Source organism: Triturus cristatus, chromosome 5_2, assembly GCF_964204655.1.
Source record: "Triturus cristatus chromosome 5_2, aTriCri1.1, whole genome shotgun sequence".
Classification (NCBI taxonomy): domain Eukaryota; kingdom Metazoa; phylum Chordata; class Amphibia; order Caudata; family Salamandridae; genus Triturus; species Triturus cristatus.
This window is the reverse complement of record NC_140588.1, coordinates 756257617-756275805: the sequence shown is the minus strand read 5'-3', so window position 1 is coordinate 756275805 and position 18189 is coordinate 756257617. Positions and strand designations below refer to the sequence as shown.

General features: G+C 44.6%; 1 protein-coding gene across 3 annotated transcripts in view; it reads left to right on the top strand.

Moving 5' to 3' along the window:
- Positions 1-18189, top strand: part of LRCH2 (leucine rich repeats and calponin homology domain containing 2) — a 1103616-nt gene that overhangs the window by 418722 nt on the left and 666705 nt on the right. For all 3 annotated transcript variants that reach the window (XM_085607858.1, XM_085607859.1, XM_085607857.1), the window contains exon 6: positions 13943-14076. In XM_085607858.1, coding sequence (XP_085463984.1) covers positions 13943-14076 — 134 coding nt within the window. The remainder of the gene's footprint in view (positions 1-13942; positions 14077-18189) is intronic.

Below are 18189 nucleotides of genomic sequence, written 5' to 3'. Positions count from 1 at the left end.
GTAAGGAATCTGTGCCATGATATAGGTTCTACTAGATAAGACGCTACCGAAGGTAAGTAGCTTGTTTGCTAGCGCATACTCCATTGTGTCACTAACCCACAAATGGAGGGGTTTTTTGGGGTTTTTTTTTACAGAGTTTTATATAACGTGAACTTGACCGGAATCGGCTATCAGAGCGCTTTACATAGCACCAGTTGCATTACATGAGGACATTAGTTACGTTTACTCATCCAGCAAATAGCAGTGCGTCACTTTGCCGACAGTGAGGCCAACTGGAAGGACTTAGATTGTATTTTTTTGTAACAGTGTTGTCAACTTGAAGTCGTTTTTGACAAAGTTGGATAGATCATTTTTGGGGGATTTCATCTCTTTTTACTAGAGAAAAACAAGACGGTTCATATATTCTTAGAACCCACACCATCCTATAACCTTCTTTATTAGAAGTCAATCAGTTGCTGCTGTTTTACTCAGCTGAGTGCTCGTAATTTAATGTTACTGTGGTTGCACACGGAGGCTGGTCCTCTCTCTCCCAGAACCCTGCTCATCTCAGTCATTCGCCCTCTGCTTACATTTTTCATTGGGCCCTGCCGATCTGCCTGTGCCCTAGCCCCTCTTAGTTCTATCACTACCCATTACTGTACTTTGGAGTCAGTTGATGACTGACAAATGTATGTTCAGTGAGGATAGGCATCTAATCCAGTCAAAGATCTTATCTTGCAAATGCCTTAGAGTATTGCATCAGAGAAATTATGTAAAATACAGATATATTCCGAATGCATCACTTCTTAAACCACATAGTATTTCTCCTAAGAATCACTGTAATGAGCCTCCAAGAAAGAGACTGCAAATCAAGAGAATACATAATCAATCAGGTAAGCCTCTGCTTCAACTGGAAAAACAAAATTGGAACACCTTCACCAGCTGTTAAAATGTTGTACTAGTTTCGGGTGGCAACAAGGACAACATCAAGATATATGTTATCACATTCAAGCCTCTGGATATAGTACCCTTAATTACTTTACCCACAGGCTCGATTTCTCCCTAATGCTCTGCATCACAACTTGACATCTAGCAAGGCACACTAGATAATATAGTCCGGTAGACTGTTTAATGCTTGCATCATAAAATATGTAAGTACAATCTTGTCAGCCGCTATGACTTTGTTAGTGGAAATGAGCCACGAGGACGTGGAGATCTGGCCAGACCTTTAGTTGTAAATGTGAAGAAAAAAAAATATTCTTTGTCGTTTTAAATATTTAAGTAGTATTTTCTAGTATTGAAATATTTTACCAAACTTTTTCTAAATATTATTGTGAACTGATACGTCAGATACAACTGCAAAATGCTTGGGGGGAAATCTGTTCGGTTGCAGGTATACAGGTTTAAAACTGCACCCAGACATCGAGAACGTTCGGGGTTTGTCAGTGTTAAAAAAATCCAACAACCTGAAAGCCTACCTTTCATGGACGTTTTTCCATCCTGCCCTGAAATGAATAGGCTTCGCGGACAGGGACTGGCTTCCCAGGGAGATCAGCACTCATCAAGCGCGCAATAATTGGAGTGGCCAAGACGTATTTTAATGCACACTAAAACTAAATGCTACTCTTAGGAAATTGTACAGTTTAGTTTCCTGGCATTAGAGTAAATTGGCACCTTTTTCTGCTATCGACACAAGTTCCCCACTATGGTCCATGCAGTTCCCTCTTTAGGACTGGTTCTAGCGTGTCAAGGCTCAGGTGCAGATTACTCTCCATACTCTTGTGTTAGTGCACAATCTTATTAACTCAGTTCACTGGTTCTCACCCAGTGAGTCTCTTTCCATTCATGAATGGTCCGGTGCTTCATGGGTGGCTGCTCGGCTTCTCTGATATCCGCTGCTGACCCTTGGACAGCCTGAATGCGAGTTAGTAGGTTATCTCTGCATCCTCAGCTGTCGTGTGTGGGTGATATGACTGCATTCATGGAGGGCCGTTCTGGGCAATGCTGGATCATCTCACCGCTTGTCTGGTCCGTGCTCATTGCAGCCTTTCTTCGGCTGTTCGGATCTGCATAGGTGCCGCCACATGAGGCTGTGTTTGAGCAGACGGTAAGGCCTCATACCGACCTCGCTGGCTAGATAGACCACAGATCCAGGAATGCTGAGTTTTGTTCGTGCAGCAACTTTGTGTCACACTACGACTTGGTGCAGGGGCTTCAGATCATGTTGTGATTTCAAAATTTGGATGCCGTGCATCAAGTCATGCTGCAACTTCACTGAATATGTTTAGCGACTAGGGTCACACCGCAGCTTTGCTATTCTACACCTGGCATTACAATGGATAGTCTGGAGTCTGCCAATTCCAGTCAGAGTATTTCCTTCATTGGTCATAGAGAACATGGAAAAACCAAATGGGGCAATGGGTTCCACTTTAGTAGTGTCAAAGCAAACAGGAGAAGGTTATCCCCTGCCTGTACTTTCAGAACCGATTTGATGCGGTTCTTCTTTAAGGTGTCCTTTCCACTTTGCTCTCCATAAACTGCCTTTGTGTCGAGTGAGGCTACTCATAGCGGTGTAGTTTCTGGATTTGAGCTCCCACAACACAGACGCAAAGAGGTGTGAGGTTTTTTACACCTGGCAGTCATCAACCAAACTGAGTGTTCAGGTAAAGACAAATAGGTGGGCCTCAATGAAGGCATTCTCTTTACCTTACACAAAAGAGTCTGAAGTCCCACACGTCACCCCCACAATCTGCTACATGGCAGTACTTCAAGGAGAAAATCAGAAGCTCATTGCTAGTCAAAAGGCATATAGAATTACTAAAGAAGCCTTTTTTCCTTGCCCCTCACTTCATTGTATTGGTCTCCTCCCTCCATCTTCAGGAATGTCAGCAATACACTTCCACTGTCTGGGAAAACAGCTTCACCACCATGCTGTGCAAAAGGTCTGTCAACGGCATCCAAAATGGACCGCATATGCCTCCATGACTCCGGTTCACTTACACACACTATGCATGTACCATGCAGTCTGCACACACAAACATGCACATATATACTTAATACTTAAGACCCTCTGCCTCACCCACAACGCCTACTAAGGCCTGGGCCCGTTGGGCATCAAGGCCTTATTCCAACAGTATGTGCCCTCGATTAACCTTAGGTCAGCAAAAAAGAATCTCCTCACGGTTCCTAGTTTCAAAAGACTGAGATGGGGCGGGAGAGCTTTTTCTTTTGCTGCTGTCAATGCGTGGAACTCTCTACCGGATGTTCTTTCGGGGCAACTATCTCACACACTCTTTCGAAAGTCCTTAAAGACCTGGTTGCTCCCTGAGAGGTGGGTTTGAGTGGGGTTATGTCTGCCTGTATATTGATTTGTATTTCAGCGCCTTGATGCCCTTGGGCTAAGTCTGCGCTTTAAAAATCCTCTATTCGCTCATTCATTCATTCATTCATATAACAACTCTAGGACCTTGGTAAGCACGTAAAAGCAGAACTTAGCACAAGTGAGCTAGTTGGCCTCCTCTTCAGTGGCACAGAGAAAAAATCCAGGTCATAGCTATGGATTCACAAAAAACAGGATGTAGGGGCATTGGTCCTCCGTCTGTACAATGAGGGCATGCTCGGTGAACCCTCCAAGTCACAGGACATTATCTGGACCTCACTCATCTAAAGGGACAGTCCCAGGCCTTTTCACTCACACTAGAATATGAGGTTAAGGCTTAAGTCAAAAGCTGGGATATCAAGTACACGCATTAGGCCCTCAGGGCAGGGGCACTTGACAGTACACCAAACTGGATATTTCTCTCCCAACATTTACTCTATATTGTTAGCCAAACATAGTTCCTTTGACTACCCTCCTTCGTTCTTCTTACATCAGTATTGTTGGTAATGTTAGACTGTAATATGAAGGACCTGTCCCTACCATCCAATAGTTCCCTGATACCCTCAATACACATATATTCACTATTTTCAGTATTTTCATAACATACTTGTCGAACAACAGCATTTCTGTGCCCACATGATTACGATTTCTCTTATGAAGGCAACACATTGATTATCGAGCTCTCTATTAAATGGAATAATCTGATGATCATAATATTATTTAATGAAGAGTATTTAGTCCGAATAGATGACTCTTTGCAGACTAATCAAGTGCATTAAGTTTGTAATCTTCAGGGAGGACTCCCGATAAAATTAAACAAAGACACAAATAGCTTTCGAAATCCTAATGAATGACTCTTAATGAAAAACGAGTGCAAGTCTATATCCTTCTCAAGTGTGTACATTGTTAGAGTTGTGTGGATGTTTAACAAGGACATCCTTGCCAGCTGCATAATTCGTTTTTCTTCCTATATTCATGGGAGGTCAAACTGTCCATCTAAGAGAATTTTAAGTAATGGAGGAGAATGAGTAGCAAGAGCACACCCATACCCTCCCACTTTATTGTATGCTCCTGTGGGTGCTCTAGCTATTACATTTTGGTAAATTTGATCACCAAAATATTCTGAATACTACTGCCTTTTGTGCTTGCCTTTTTTCTATAATTTTAATGATATCGTGATACAGATTAAACAAAGAGTTGTTATTCCTGATCAACAAATACAACGGCTAAACAATATGTTTAGTATTACACTGAAATATACTCGGGGGGGGGGGGGGGGGAGCGCGGTGGGTGGATGAATGGGGGAGGTCGCTGGACCCTGGAGAAAACCATATGAAGAAGACCCTAGCAGGGACTGATGTGAGGAATTGGGTGAAGCCAGTCGACTGGATACCTCTCCGGATACTGGTATGGTCTCTCTCCCTACAGTGGCTGCGGAGAAGGGAGCCCCTTAAACAATGGTGATCGGTGGGGGGGCTAAGGTTCTTGACCTTCAGTTGCCCTCAGTAGCTGTCAAGACATCTTGACAGAGGTGCTGCAACCGGGAGTCTCCACATCTGAACCACTGTTTCCGTTCATTGTTGCTCTCACTGATGCCCTTTTGGGGACTTGGTCCAAACTTAACACAGGGGCTTCTTGTGAATAGGACGATTGCCTGCCGTAACCACCCCACTCCAGGGGACCTGAACGTTCTCACCCAACACCCTATCCCAGAGAGCTTGGTGGGTCAAGACTCAACATCCCATGGCGCATTCCCTACTGCCTCCACAGATAGGGAATCCAAGAAGATGGACTCCTTAGGAAAGAAGTTGTTTTCTTCCACCACTCTGGCATTGTGGACTAAATACCACTTGCCTTTTCAGTTGTTACTCCCACCCTCTGTGGGACATGGTTGCGCAAGTGCTGCCACAGCTCCCGGAGGAGGCCCGGGCCACTAGACTGTTGCAGATTGGAGAGATGCAGCAAAGTTAACTATCCGCTGTGGACTTGACACGACCAATTCACTGGGCAGAGCGGTTTCATAGACTGTGGCCATGAGGTGCCACACCTGGTTGAGGATGACTGGCTTTTCGGGGGATGTCCAGGCATTCTTTATGGACATGCCCTTCAATTGCAGCAATCTTTTCAGAGACAAAGCAGATTCGGTGCTGGAGTGCTTTTAGGAGAGTCGGGCTACGGTCAAGTCCTAGCGCCTTGTTATGGCCCCAAGTCGCCTTTCACTTATTTCGTGGCTATACAAGGGGCTTCTGACCACTTTGGTTCCCTTCTAGCCTTGCTCCCCAACCTCTACGTGGTCAAGGGTGCAGTTTCACAGACCTCATGGGTTGGGTAGCCAGTAGTCTGGTCAGTTCACCCCCGTCCTCCCCTCCTCCCCCACAAATAGCCTCCAAACCCTCCTAATTGGCCCCTTTGCCACCATGTACATCCTGTTAGTGGCAGAGTTCGCCATCACCTGCCCCAATGGCAGTCCATTACATCAGACAGGTGGGTTTTGGAATTCATCTGACAACCCCTTCATGCCACCGTCTCACGACCAGCTGACGGAGGATCATCTGTCCCTTTTTCATGAGGAAGTCATGGCTTTCTTGGCCAATGGAGCCGTAGAGAGGTTTCCGGTGCCAGAAGTAAGGTGAGGTGCTATTCCTGCTACTTTCTGCTTCCCAAAAAGACAAAGGCCTATTGTAAATCTATGGGCCCTCAACTTCTTCCTCAAGAAGGAGAAATTCAGACTTCTTAAGTTGGCTCTGGTCTTGTCTGCCCTGGACCCAGGAGAATGGATGGTAGCTTTGGGCTTGAAGTATGCCTACTTCTACATTCCTGTCCTGCCTGCCCACTAGTGCTATCTGTGGTTTACGGTAGGCCACGAGCATTTTCAGTTCACCGAGCTCCCCTTTGGCTTTACGAGTGCCCCTCTGGTGTTCACCAAGGTGATGGCGGTGGTTGCAGCTCATCTCCGGAGATCGGGGGTGCTAGTCTTCCCATGACTCGATGACTGGGAGGCGGGCTCGCCCCAGGCTGTCATCACCCACCTTTAGGCTACGGCAAACCTCTTGCTCCTACTGGGGTTCACTATCAATATGCCAAAGTCACACCTGATTCCCTCTCAGATGCTCCCTTTCAACAGAGCTGTTCTGGACCCAGTACAGTTTTGTGCTTATTCTCCTGAGTTGCGAGTCCAGGATATTCAGGCTATGATACCAATGTTCGAGCCTCTATCCTGGATTTTGGTTAGGCAGACCCTGAGGCTGTTGAGACTCATAGTCTCTTGCATCCTGTTGGTAACTCATGCCCAGGGGCATATATAGGCTCTGCAGTGAGAGTTGACGTTTCAAAGGGTACAGCATCAGGGGAACCTCTCCAACATGGTCCAGATCTTGGAGCAAACTGATCTGCAGTTGTGGCTAATGAGCCACAATTGGGTCAGAAGCAGACCCCTCTCCCTTCCCCCAACCAGATCTCACAGTAGTGACAGATGTGTCACTCATTGGATGGGGCGGCCATCTGGGAGAGGTGGAGCTTAGAGGACTCTGGTCTTCGGTGGAATCCGGACTTCACATCAACATGCTGGAACTCAGGCTGATCCAACAGGCATTGAAAGCTGGTGCAGGTGTTTACGGTTAACACCACCGCCATGTGGTGCTGCAACAAACAGAGCAGTGTGGGGTCGTGGACGCTTTGTCAGAAGGCCCTGGACATGGTTGGAACAGCAAGTCATGTCCTTGATGGTTCAACACATGACAGGTTTCCTGAATGTCAAGCTGGACAAATTCGGCCTTCGATGCCAAGTGGACCACGAATTGCGTCTCCACTCTGAGGTGGCGCAAAGTCTCTTTCAACAGTGGGAAGAGCATTGGTTAGATCTGTATGCCTCCGCCGAGAAAGAGTAATGTCAGCAGTTTGTGCTCTGGATTATCCAAAGCGGATCTCGCTTGGAGATGCTTTTTATCTTAAGTGGAGCTCAGGCCTCCTGTATACCTTTCCACCCATACCACACTCATGGCCGGAGTTCTCAAGTAAATCAGGAACAACTGGGTCCAAGTCATCCTTGTGGTTCCGGATTGGGCATGGAGAATCTGGTATCCCGAGTTAGTGATCATGGCTAACGATCCTCCAGTCAGGCTTTCTCTTTGGGAGGATCTTCTGTTGCAGCAGCCAGGGACGGTTCACCACTCAAGCCTGTCTACTCTCTGCCTTCTTGCGTGAAGATTGAGCGGCAACTGTTGACAGCGTTCGACCTTCCTCCCAAAGTCTGTAATGTCATCTTGGCGGCCCTCCACCAAGATGGTATACCCCTGGCGTTGGGAAAAAATGTATGGCATGATCTGTAGGAAAAGACATTGATCCCCTTTCTGCCCCACCTTTCTGAAGTCTTACTCTTCATTATTTCCTTTGCCCAGCAGGACTCTGCTCTTGGCACTCCTAAGAGCTATTTATCTGCTCTGTCTGCCTTTTTGTGGCTGCTTGATCAACCCTCATTGTTCAAGTCACCAATTGTACATAGGTTATTAAAAGGTCTTGTCCATCTCTTTCCTCCTTCACCATTTATTATGCCTCAGTGGGAATTTAACCTGTTTTTGACTTTTTTAATGTGTGTTCCTTTCGAGCCTCTCTATAATTGTCCCCTTAGGCTTCTGACAATTAAAACAACCTTTCTTGTGATTACACCTGCTCGTAGAGTGAGTGTGCTGCAGGCCTTGTCATTCAAGCTGCCTTACCTCTCAGGCTACCCTGACAAACTGGTGGTTCCCATGAGGGCCTCCTTTTTACTGAACGTGGTCACCCCATTTCATGTTGGCTAAACCATCACCCTGCCTTGCCTACCTTTTAGACTCATCCACACTTCTCTGAGGAGTAGTGACTCCACCGTCTGGACCCAAACAAAGCATTGTCATTATATCTGGACCGCACACAGCAGTTCCAGGTGGATGACCAACTCTTCTTGGGGTATGTTGGTGCGAAGAAGGGTTTGGGTCATGCAGAAGCGGGCCATCTCTAGATGGGTCATACTGCATCAAAATATGCTACGGACTATCCAAAAAAAACACCTCCTGAAGGTTTGCAAGCTCATTGCACCAGAGCTAAAGATGCGACCACTGCATTTGCACACGGAGATTCGGTTTGGGGCATCTTCCAGGCAGCAACGTGGGCTTCTTGCACACGTTCAGCAAACATTACTGTCTGGACAGTCCAGCCCATAGAGATGGCCACTTTGCCCGTTTGGTCCTGCATGACTTCCTTGTGTGAAATTGGTGCACAGACCCACCTTAAGGGAGGTGATGCTTGTGTATCTATTCAAAAGTAAGGAATCTGTGGCTAGAAGTCTCTAACAGATGAACATATTACTTACCTTCGGTAACGCCTTATCTGGTACACTACATCTAGCTGCAGATTCCATATTGACCCACACATCCTCCTCCCTCTGCTAACGGATTTCTAGAGACCGGGCTAATCCCTTTCAGGGCATCAGTTTTTCCACACCATTGGTCAGTGTTCTTCAGGGTTCTATGCTTCTGGCAAGGAATGTCATGAAAAGAAACCTGACATCAGCGCGCCTAGGTGGCACCTATATAGGTGGCGTGGATGTCTCTTTCGGCACAGAGGACGCCCACGACGCTCGCGGACCTGAACAATGCCACCTCCTAGCGCGCAGGGGTACTGCTAAAAAAAAATCTTCCGGATCCAGTCTGATGTCTTCGAAATTCAAAGGTAAGGAATCTGTGCCATGATATAGGTTCTACTAGATAAGACGCTACCGAAGGTAAGTAGCTTGTTTGCTAGCGCATACTCCATTGTGTCACTAACCCACAAATGGAGGGGTTTTTTGGGTTTTTTTTTTACAGAGTTTTATATAACGTGAACTTGACCGGAATCGGCTATCAGAGCGCTTTACATAGCACCAGTTGCATTACATGAGGACATTAGTTACGTTTACTCATCCAGCAAATAGCAGTGCGTCACTTTGCCGACAGTGAGGCCAACTGGAAGGACTTAGATTGTATTTTTTTGTAACAGTGTTGTCAACTTGAAGTCGTTTTTGACAAAGTTGGATAGATCATTTTTGGGGGATTTCATCTCTTTTTACTAGAGAAAAACAAGACGGTTCATATATTCTTAGAACCCACACCATCCTATAACCTTCTTTATTAGAAGTCAATCAGTTGCTGCTGTTTTACTCAGCTGAGTGCTCGTAATTTAATGTTACTGTGGTTGCACACGGAGGCTGGTCCTCTCTCTCCCAGAACCCTGCTCATCTCAGTCATTCGCCCTCTGCTTACATTTTTCATTGGGCCCTGCCGATTTGCCTGTGCCCTAGCCCCTCTTAGTTCTATCACTACCCATTACTGTACTTTGGAGTCAGTTGATGACTGACAAATGTATGTTCAGTGAGGATAGGCATCTAATCCAGTCAAAGATCTTATCTTGCAAATGCCTTAGAGTATTGCATCAGAGAAATTATGTAAAATACAGATATATTCCGAATGCATCACTTCTTAAACCACATAGTATTTCTCCTAAGAATCACTGTAATGAGCCTCCAAGAAAGAGACTGCAAATCAAGAGAATACATAATCAATCAGGTAAGCCTCTGCTTCAACTGGAAAAACAAAATTGGAACACCTTCACCAGCTGTTAAAATGTTGTACTAGTTTCGGGTGGCAACAAGGACAACATCAAGATATATGTTATCACATTCAAGCCTCTGGATATAGTACCCTTAATTACTTTACCCACAGGCTCGATTTCTCCCTAATGCTCTGCATCACAACTTGACATCTAGCAAGGCACACTAGATAATATAGTCCGGTAGACTGTTTAATGCTTGCATCATAAAATATGTAAGTACAATCTTGTCAGCCGCTATGACTTTGTTAGTGGAAATGAGCCACGAGGACGTGGAGATCTGGCCAGACCTTTAGTTGTAAATGTGAAGAAAAAAAAATATTCTTTGTCGTTTTAAATATTTAAGTAGTATTTTCTAGTATTGAAATATTTTACCAAACTTTTTCTAAATATTATTGTGAACTGATACGTCAGATACAACTGCAAAATGCTTGGGGGGAAATCTGTTCGGTTGCAGGTATACAGGTTTAAAACTGCACCCAGACATCGAGAACGTTCGGGGTTTGTCAGTGTTAAAAAAATCCAACAACCTGAAAGCCTACCTTTCATGGACGTTTTTCCATCCTGCCCTGAAATGAATAGGCTTCGCGGACAGGGACTGGCTTCCCAGGGAGATCAGCACTCATCAAGCGCGCAATAATTGGAGTGGCCAAGACGTATTTTAATGCACACTAAAACTAAATGCTACTCTTAGGAAATTGTACAGTTTAGTTTCCTGGCATTAGAGTAAATTGGCACCTTTTTCTGCTATCGACACAAGTTCCCCACTATGGTCCATGCAGTTCCCTCTTTAGGACTGGTTCTAGCGTGTCAAGGCTCAGGTGCAGATTACTCTCCATACTCTTGTGTTAGTGCACAATCTTATTAACTCAGTTCACTGGTTCTCACCCAGTGAGTCTCTTTCCATTCATGAATGGTCCGGTGCTTCATGGGTGGCTGCTCGGCTTCTCTGATATCCGCTGCTGACCCTTGGACAGCCTGAATGCGAGTTAGTAGGTTATCTCTGCATCCTCAGCTGTCGTGTGTGGGTGATATGACTGCATTCATGGAGGGCCGTTCTGGGCAATGCTGGATCATCTCACCGCTTGTCTGGTCCGTGCTCATTGCAGCCTTTCTTCGGCTGTTCGGATCTGCATAGGTGCCGCCACATGAGGCTGTGTTTGAGCAGACGGTAAGGCCTCATACCGACCTCGCTGGCTAGATAGACCACAGATCCAGGAATGCTGAGTTTTGTTCGTGCAGCAACTTTGTGTCACACTACGACTTGGTGCAGGGGCTTCAGATCATGTTGTGATTTCAAAATTTGGATGCCGTGCATCAAGTCATGCTGCAACTTCACTGAATATGTTTAGCGACTAGGGTCACACCGCAGCTTTGCTATTCTACACCTGGCATTACAATGGATAGTCTGGAGTCTGCCAATTCCAGTCAGAGTATTTCCTTCATTGGTCATAGAGAACATGGAAAAACCAAATGGGGCAATGGGTTCCACTTTAGTAGTGTCAAAGCAAACAGGAGAAGGTTATCCCCTGCCTGTACTTTCAGAACCGATTTGATGCGGTTCTTCTTTAAGGTGTCCTTTCCACTTTGCTCTCCATAAACTGCCTTTGTGTCGAGTGAGGCTACTCATAGCGGTGTAGTTTCTGGATTTGAGCTCCCACAACACAGACGCAAAGAGGTGTGAGGTTTTTTACACCTGGCAGTCATCAACCAAACTGAGTGTTCAGGTAAAGACAAATAGGTGGGCCTCAATGAAGGCATTCTCTTTACCTTACACAAAAGAGTCTGAAGTCCCACACGTCACCCCCACAATCTGCTACATGGCAGTACTTCAAGGAGAAAATCAGAAGCTCATTGCTAGTCAAAAGGCATATAGAATTACTAAAGAAGCCTTTTTTCCTTGCCCCTCACTTCATTGTATTGGTCTCCTCCCTCCATCTTCAGGAATGTCAGCAATACACTTCCACTGTCTGGGAAAACAGCTTCACCACCATGCTGTGCAAAAGGTCTGTCAACGGCATCCAAAATGGACCGCATATGCCTCCATGACTCCGGTTCACTTACACACACTATGCATGTACCATGCAGTCTGCACACACAAACATGCACATATATACTTAATACTTAAGACCCTCTGCCTCACCCACAACGCCTACTAAGGCCTGGGCCCGTTGGGCATCAAGGCCTTATTCCAACAGTATGTGCCCTCGATTAACCTTAGGTCAGCAAAAAAGAATCTCCTCACGGTTCCTAGTTTCAAAAGACTGAGATGGGGCGGGAGAGCTTTTTCTTTTGCTGCTGTCAATGCGTGGAACTCTCTACCGGATGTTCTTTCGGGGCAACTATCTCACACACTCTTTCGAAAGTCCTTAAAGACCTGGTTGCTCCCTGAGAGGTGGGTTTGAGTGGGGTTATGTCTGCCTGTATATTGATTTGTATTTCAGCGCCTTGATGCCCTTGGGCTAAGTCTGCGCTTTAAAAATCCTCTATTCGCTCATTCATTCATTCATTCATATAACAACTCTAGGACCTTGGTAAGCACGTAAAAGCAGAACTTAGCACAAGTGAGCTAGTTGGCCTCCTCTTCAGTGGCACAGAGAAAAAATCCAGGTCATAGCTATGGATTCACAAAAAACAGGATGTAGGGGCATTGGTCCTCCGTCTGTACAATGAGGGCATGCTCGGTGAACCCTCCAAGTCACAGGACATTATCTGGACCTCACTCATCTAAAGGGACAGTCCCAGGCCTTTTCACTCACACTAGAATATGAGGTTAAGGCTTAAGTCAAAAGCTGGGATATCAAGTACACGCATTAGGCCCTCAGGGCAGGGGCACTTGACAGTACACCAAACTGGATATTTCTCTCCCAACATTTACTCTATATTGTTAGCCAAACATAGTTCCTTTGACTACCCTCCTTCGTTCTTCTTACATCAGTATTGTTGGTAATGTTAGACTGTAATATGAAGGACCTGTCCCTACCATCCAATAGTTCCCTGATACCCTCAATACACATATATTCACTATTTTCAGTATTTTCATAACATACTTGTCGAACAACAGCATTTCTGTGCCCACATGATTACGATTTCTCTTATGAAGGCAACACATTGATTATCGAGCTCTCTATTAAATGGAATAATCTGATGATCATAATATTATTTAATGAAGAGTATTTAGTCCGAATAGATGACTCTTTGCAGACTAATCAAGTGCATTAAGTTTGTAATCTTCAGGGAGGACTCCCGATAAAATTAAACAAAGACACAAATAGCTTTCGAAATCCTAATGAATGACTCTTAATGAAAAACGAGTGCAAGTCTATATCCTTCTCAAGTGTGTACATTGTTAGAGTTGTGTGGATGTTTAACAAGGACATCCTTGCCAGCTGCATAATTCGTTTTTCTTCCTATATTCATGGGAGGTCAAACTGTCCATCTAAGAGAATTTTAAGTAATGGAGGAGAATGAGTAGCAAGAGCACACCCATACCCTCCCACTTTATTGTATGCTCCTGTGGGTGCTCTAGCTATTACATTTTGGTAAATTTGATCACCAAAATATTCTGAATACTACTGCCTTTTGTGCTTGCCTTTTTTCTATAATTTTAATGATATCGTGATACAGAATAAACAAAGAGTTGTTATTCCTGATCAACAAATACAACGGCTAAACAATATGTTTAGTATTACACTGAAATATACTAGGACGAAATTCGTTAAATTTAGTTAACTAGCACCAATATTTAATTGAAGATAAGTGATCTGCTTGGTTACTATATCACCCTGTAATGGAAGCCGTTAGCCTGCAGTGTTTCATATACATTAATGCATTTTCTCAAGCCCTTCGATTGCAAGAGCTGAAACTCAGAATTGTGCCAAATTAGGTTGTAAAACGACCACATACTGTATGATAACCGTTCTTGTGAACATAAAATACTGAGGTCATTATTTTTCCCAACAGATATGCTTAAAAGGTAAAGTGCATATATTTAAGTTCCTCAACATTCAAGCATGTTGCAGAGCAGATAAGAAACCAGACTCACTCGATTTGCCATCTTTAAACAAAAAAATAACCTCTCAGCCTCTGACAGACAGGTAAAACATGCATTTCTTCTAATTGTTGATATATGCTAGCTTGAAACATTATAGTTAAAAGTGAATTATAAGTCGAGCAGTTATAACAATATGTGGATTTTGTTGTTGATGTAGACCATTGTATGCCATCCCTTTTCTTTGTTGATTCTGACAGAACTCCACTCATAAACTGTGGAAAAATGATCAGTAGAACTGGTGCCGAAGAAGAACCCGTACATCCTTCTACTTGCATAAATTCCTTTTCCCCTACATGAATAAATAGTATTTTTGCTCTCTTCATTTTTTTTTGTCAAACTACTTTTCTCTTCATGGTGTCTAAAACATTTTCATACACCACCTGCTGTCCTAGACGGCTTTACACATCTCTCTGATCATTTTGCAGCAGTGTGTTTTACAACATTATTTGTTTGTTTGTTTGCTTGCTTGTTTGTCATAGCACTCCTGCCCCCATATTTATTTTGATACTTTTCATAAAACTCATGATTTACACAGTTAAAAAGTATTAGTAGAGCAGATGGAACATTATGACACTGAAAAGAACATAACAATTTAAGGAAGATACCAAACTCTTTCAATTCAAAGTTAGCAATACATTTGTGGTTTCATTTAGGAGAAAGCAGAAGAGATGAGTGTTTTTGAGTGATGAAAGCAAGGAGGGTGCTCCCGGTTCTGATGCTGAGGTAAGGAGTTCCAACCAGTAGCAGCGGCGCCTATGAATGGTTGTCTCTTGGTGCGTGTTGATCCACGTCTTGTGGCCTTGAGTTGTACCGTGTTCTGAGTGCTGAAGTCTCTAGATTTGCCAGAGATAATTAGCAGTGCAGCAGATAAAGAGGATTGTTGTGGCGAGTTATGTTGTGTGCACGGCATCACTGTTTGAATTTGATCTTTGCATTTATATGTAGCCCTTGAAGCTTTCAAATATGGGAGTGATGTGATCAATGTATTTAACATAATGATCAAACTTACCATTGAGTGGAATTTTGTTTACATCAGTCAGAGAGCTGATTGTGTGCCCTTGCTAGTATTTCATTCCCATAGTGTAGTCTGGAGACAATGAGAGCATGGACTTAATTCTATGTTCAGGGGGTCAGTAGATGTAAGGTGTTTGACTTTTTTGTACGAAAGCCAGTAGAAATTTGGCATCCTGTTGATGAGAGCTTTGGGGGTATCTATGGTGAAGACAAGAGGTTAGTCTTTAGGGGGAGACATGGAGAAAAGTGGTTGAATTTCAGTGAGCCTAGTATTGGAAGATCAAGTTTACATTTGTAGGTAGATGTAAAGATGAGGCATTCTGGTTTTGTGGCTTGAGCAGAAGTAAGTTTTCCAACATGCCGTTTTGAAATCTTTTCGGGCAGTTGCATCGGGTGGCAATATCTTGGAGTTTTTGATCTATGTTAGTGTGTCCTTTGCTTCTTGATTGAAGGAGACGCAACCAACTGCAGGTTGAACAGAGCCAGCAATAAGATCAAGCCTTAGAGCATTGTGGTTGTTGTTGAGACATTGCACCCTATATTCACCACTTAGTGTATGCTTATGAGGGAATAGGAAAATCAGCTTGAAATAGGATGACTAAGACCCATCTGGTTCTTCAGAGTTTGAATCAACATGGCATGTACCATGTTTGAACCAGCTAAGGACAGGACCATTAAAACCCAGGCGGTGCGCAGGAGTACGAATCAATGTGCAATGTCCCACGTCTTTTCTAGTGTTTGTGTAGTTGCTTGTTTGATGGGCTAATTGAGCTGGGTTTAGGAATGTCGGACGATTGGCATAGAATTGTGAATGGTACGTGTACATTTTGAGAAGTTGACTGGATAAAAGAGAATGGTGGCTAGAGGTGAGTTCCTCATAGGTATTAATCGAGAAAAACATGGAAACAGGCTCGAGAGTTGTACGTAGGCCTGGTCTTCAGAGAACTGTTGTGTCTAAATGTTACAGCTGGATAGCTCAAAGGGAACAAAGCAAGAAGAAAATACGTACTTGGACCATAAGATGCTAAGGCGTATGAAAAGAACAGAGTTATTACGTGTAAAGTAGGGACTGGCCAGTGATGGAGGTTTTTTATCTTTCACATAACTTTATTTTTCTTTTTGCAAAAGACAATGGAAATCATAAAGTCATTGATTGGTTACCAGCAGTGTAATTAATTTGGCATGAAAAATACATCTCTTACATTCACTGCATAATTTCTCCATCAATATTCATTAAGAGCTAAAGTACTCGAACTGGAATTTCTGCAGAGCGCATGTATTCCCTTGTTAAAATGTTTTTTTAGTGAGTCACTGCATGGGATATTCCAAAGCTGTAGTCCATCCTCCCCATTGCTTCATTCATTCGACCGCTATTGACGTGCTCACTTTCAATGTATTCATCTGTCAAGGCCTGTTTCATTAAGACCATATTTATTCATCTGTAAGTACACACTTTTGCAATGAGAGATCATGTGTTTTTATTGGAGTTTGGTAACACTGGAAGCTGCTATACATCACACATAGAATTAAGGCAACGAGAGGCTTAATACATCTGGGTAAGTACTTTGTGTTGAGTAAATGTCACCGCAATGTACGAGCTAATGGGAAATGCTCTACCCCGAAATTGCCCAGAGCGAATGTGAGAGCACTTTATTCTACATGCCCGCATTGCAGGGATTGCACGTGTGATTTTGCATACTTGGATTGTTTTGAGTCTCAGAGCAAATGTGGCCTTGGCACACTCTCAACTGCATTATCACAAGTACATTCTCTTGTTGTTGATCTGAATTGCCTCTCTGCTGACAGTTGGCATGTGTGTACTTTGCGGACCCAAATCCGTTTTTTTCATTTCGGTACTCTGTCATCTTCCTTTGTTCCAGCGCTCTGAGGTATTCTAGTTTTCTTCTGAGGTGGGTGTAATGGCCACCTAACCCCTCCCCCACTGTAGCAGGCTTCCCCAGAACCACTCCATGCACATCCTCTGACCAGGTGTGGCCAGAGGCTATATAATAAACAGGCGGACAACGTTCGTGGTCTTCCGGCCCATACCCAATACTGAGTATATGTGTCGTATTTTGTACAACTGTGTCTGGGCCTCATTGCACGGGTCCCACAACTGTATACAGCGAGCCCCGCTACACTGGCGCAGAGGGTCTGCTACGCGTGGCCCATCATCTTGCCCGCAATCTGTGGAGCGTTCATCCTTGTACGATCCTGCCTGCTGCCGCTGCAACGCACCTCGCGGCACGCCCTTGCCTTTATGCTGCCGCCATGTGCACCGGCCACCGCTGTGCCCCTGCCGGATTGACGCATTGCCTGCCCCCTGGAGGACACTGCCAATACCGCAGCCTGCATTCCTGGCCCTGTCAAGCCGTCTATCAACGTTCAATGGCCTGTCCATGACTGTGAGCTCACCCGTGCCACCTGTTAGCCCTGCACACATTGCACTGCTTTGCAGGTCCCCTGTGCTCTCTCACATGCCCCAGAGTGTGCTGACTAAACTGAGGCTGATCAGAACGTAAGGGGATCAAACAAACAGAAAGAATCTGGGGTGTTAGACCTGACACCTTGGCGTGGGTCTCCCTTCCATTTTTTGCTGTTGCCTCGTGTGTTTTGCTGGTGTTAGATGCGTTGGGCACTGTGCCACTGCTATCCAGTGCCACAGTGCAAGTGCTCCCTATTGTAACTTGATGTATGGATTAGTGATTCCATGATTGGCTGGTTTGGTTTACCTGTCAGACCCTAGTACAGTGCACCAGGAGTGCCCAGGGCTGGTAATCCAAATGCTGCTGGTGGGCTTGCAGCACTGGTTGTGCCACCCACAGAAGCAGCCTGTTAATGTGTGTCTAAGGCTTGCCATTGCAGAGCCTGTGTGCAGTCTGGTCCTGCCATGCTGACTGGGCAAGTTTACCCACTTGCCAGTCCCTAAACCTTCCATGCATATTAGTCACCCCTGTGTTAGGCCCAAGGGCTGGGTGCATTGTAGGTAAAAGGTAGGACAAGCCCTGATGTGTGTGGCATGTCCTAATAGTGAATTACAGCCATTTTCGTTTTTCACTATTGCAAGGCTACCTGTTCCCCATAGGCCAGAATGGACAGTTCGATTATTACATCTTATAATCCTAACTGACTCAGGGAACTA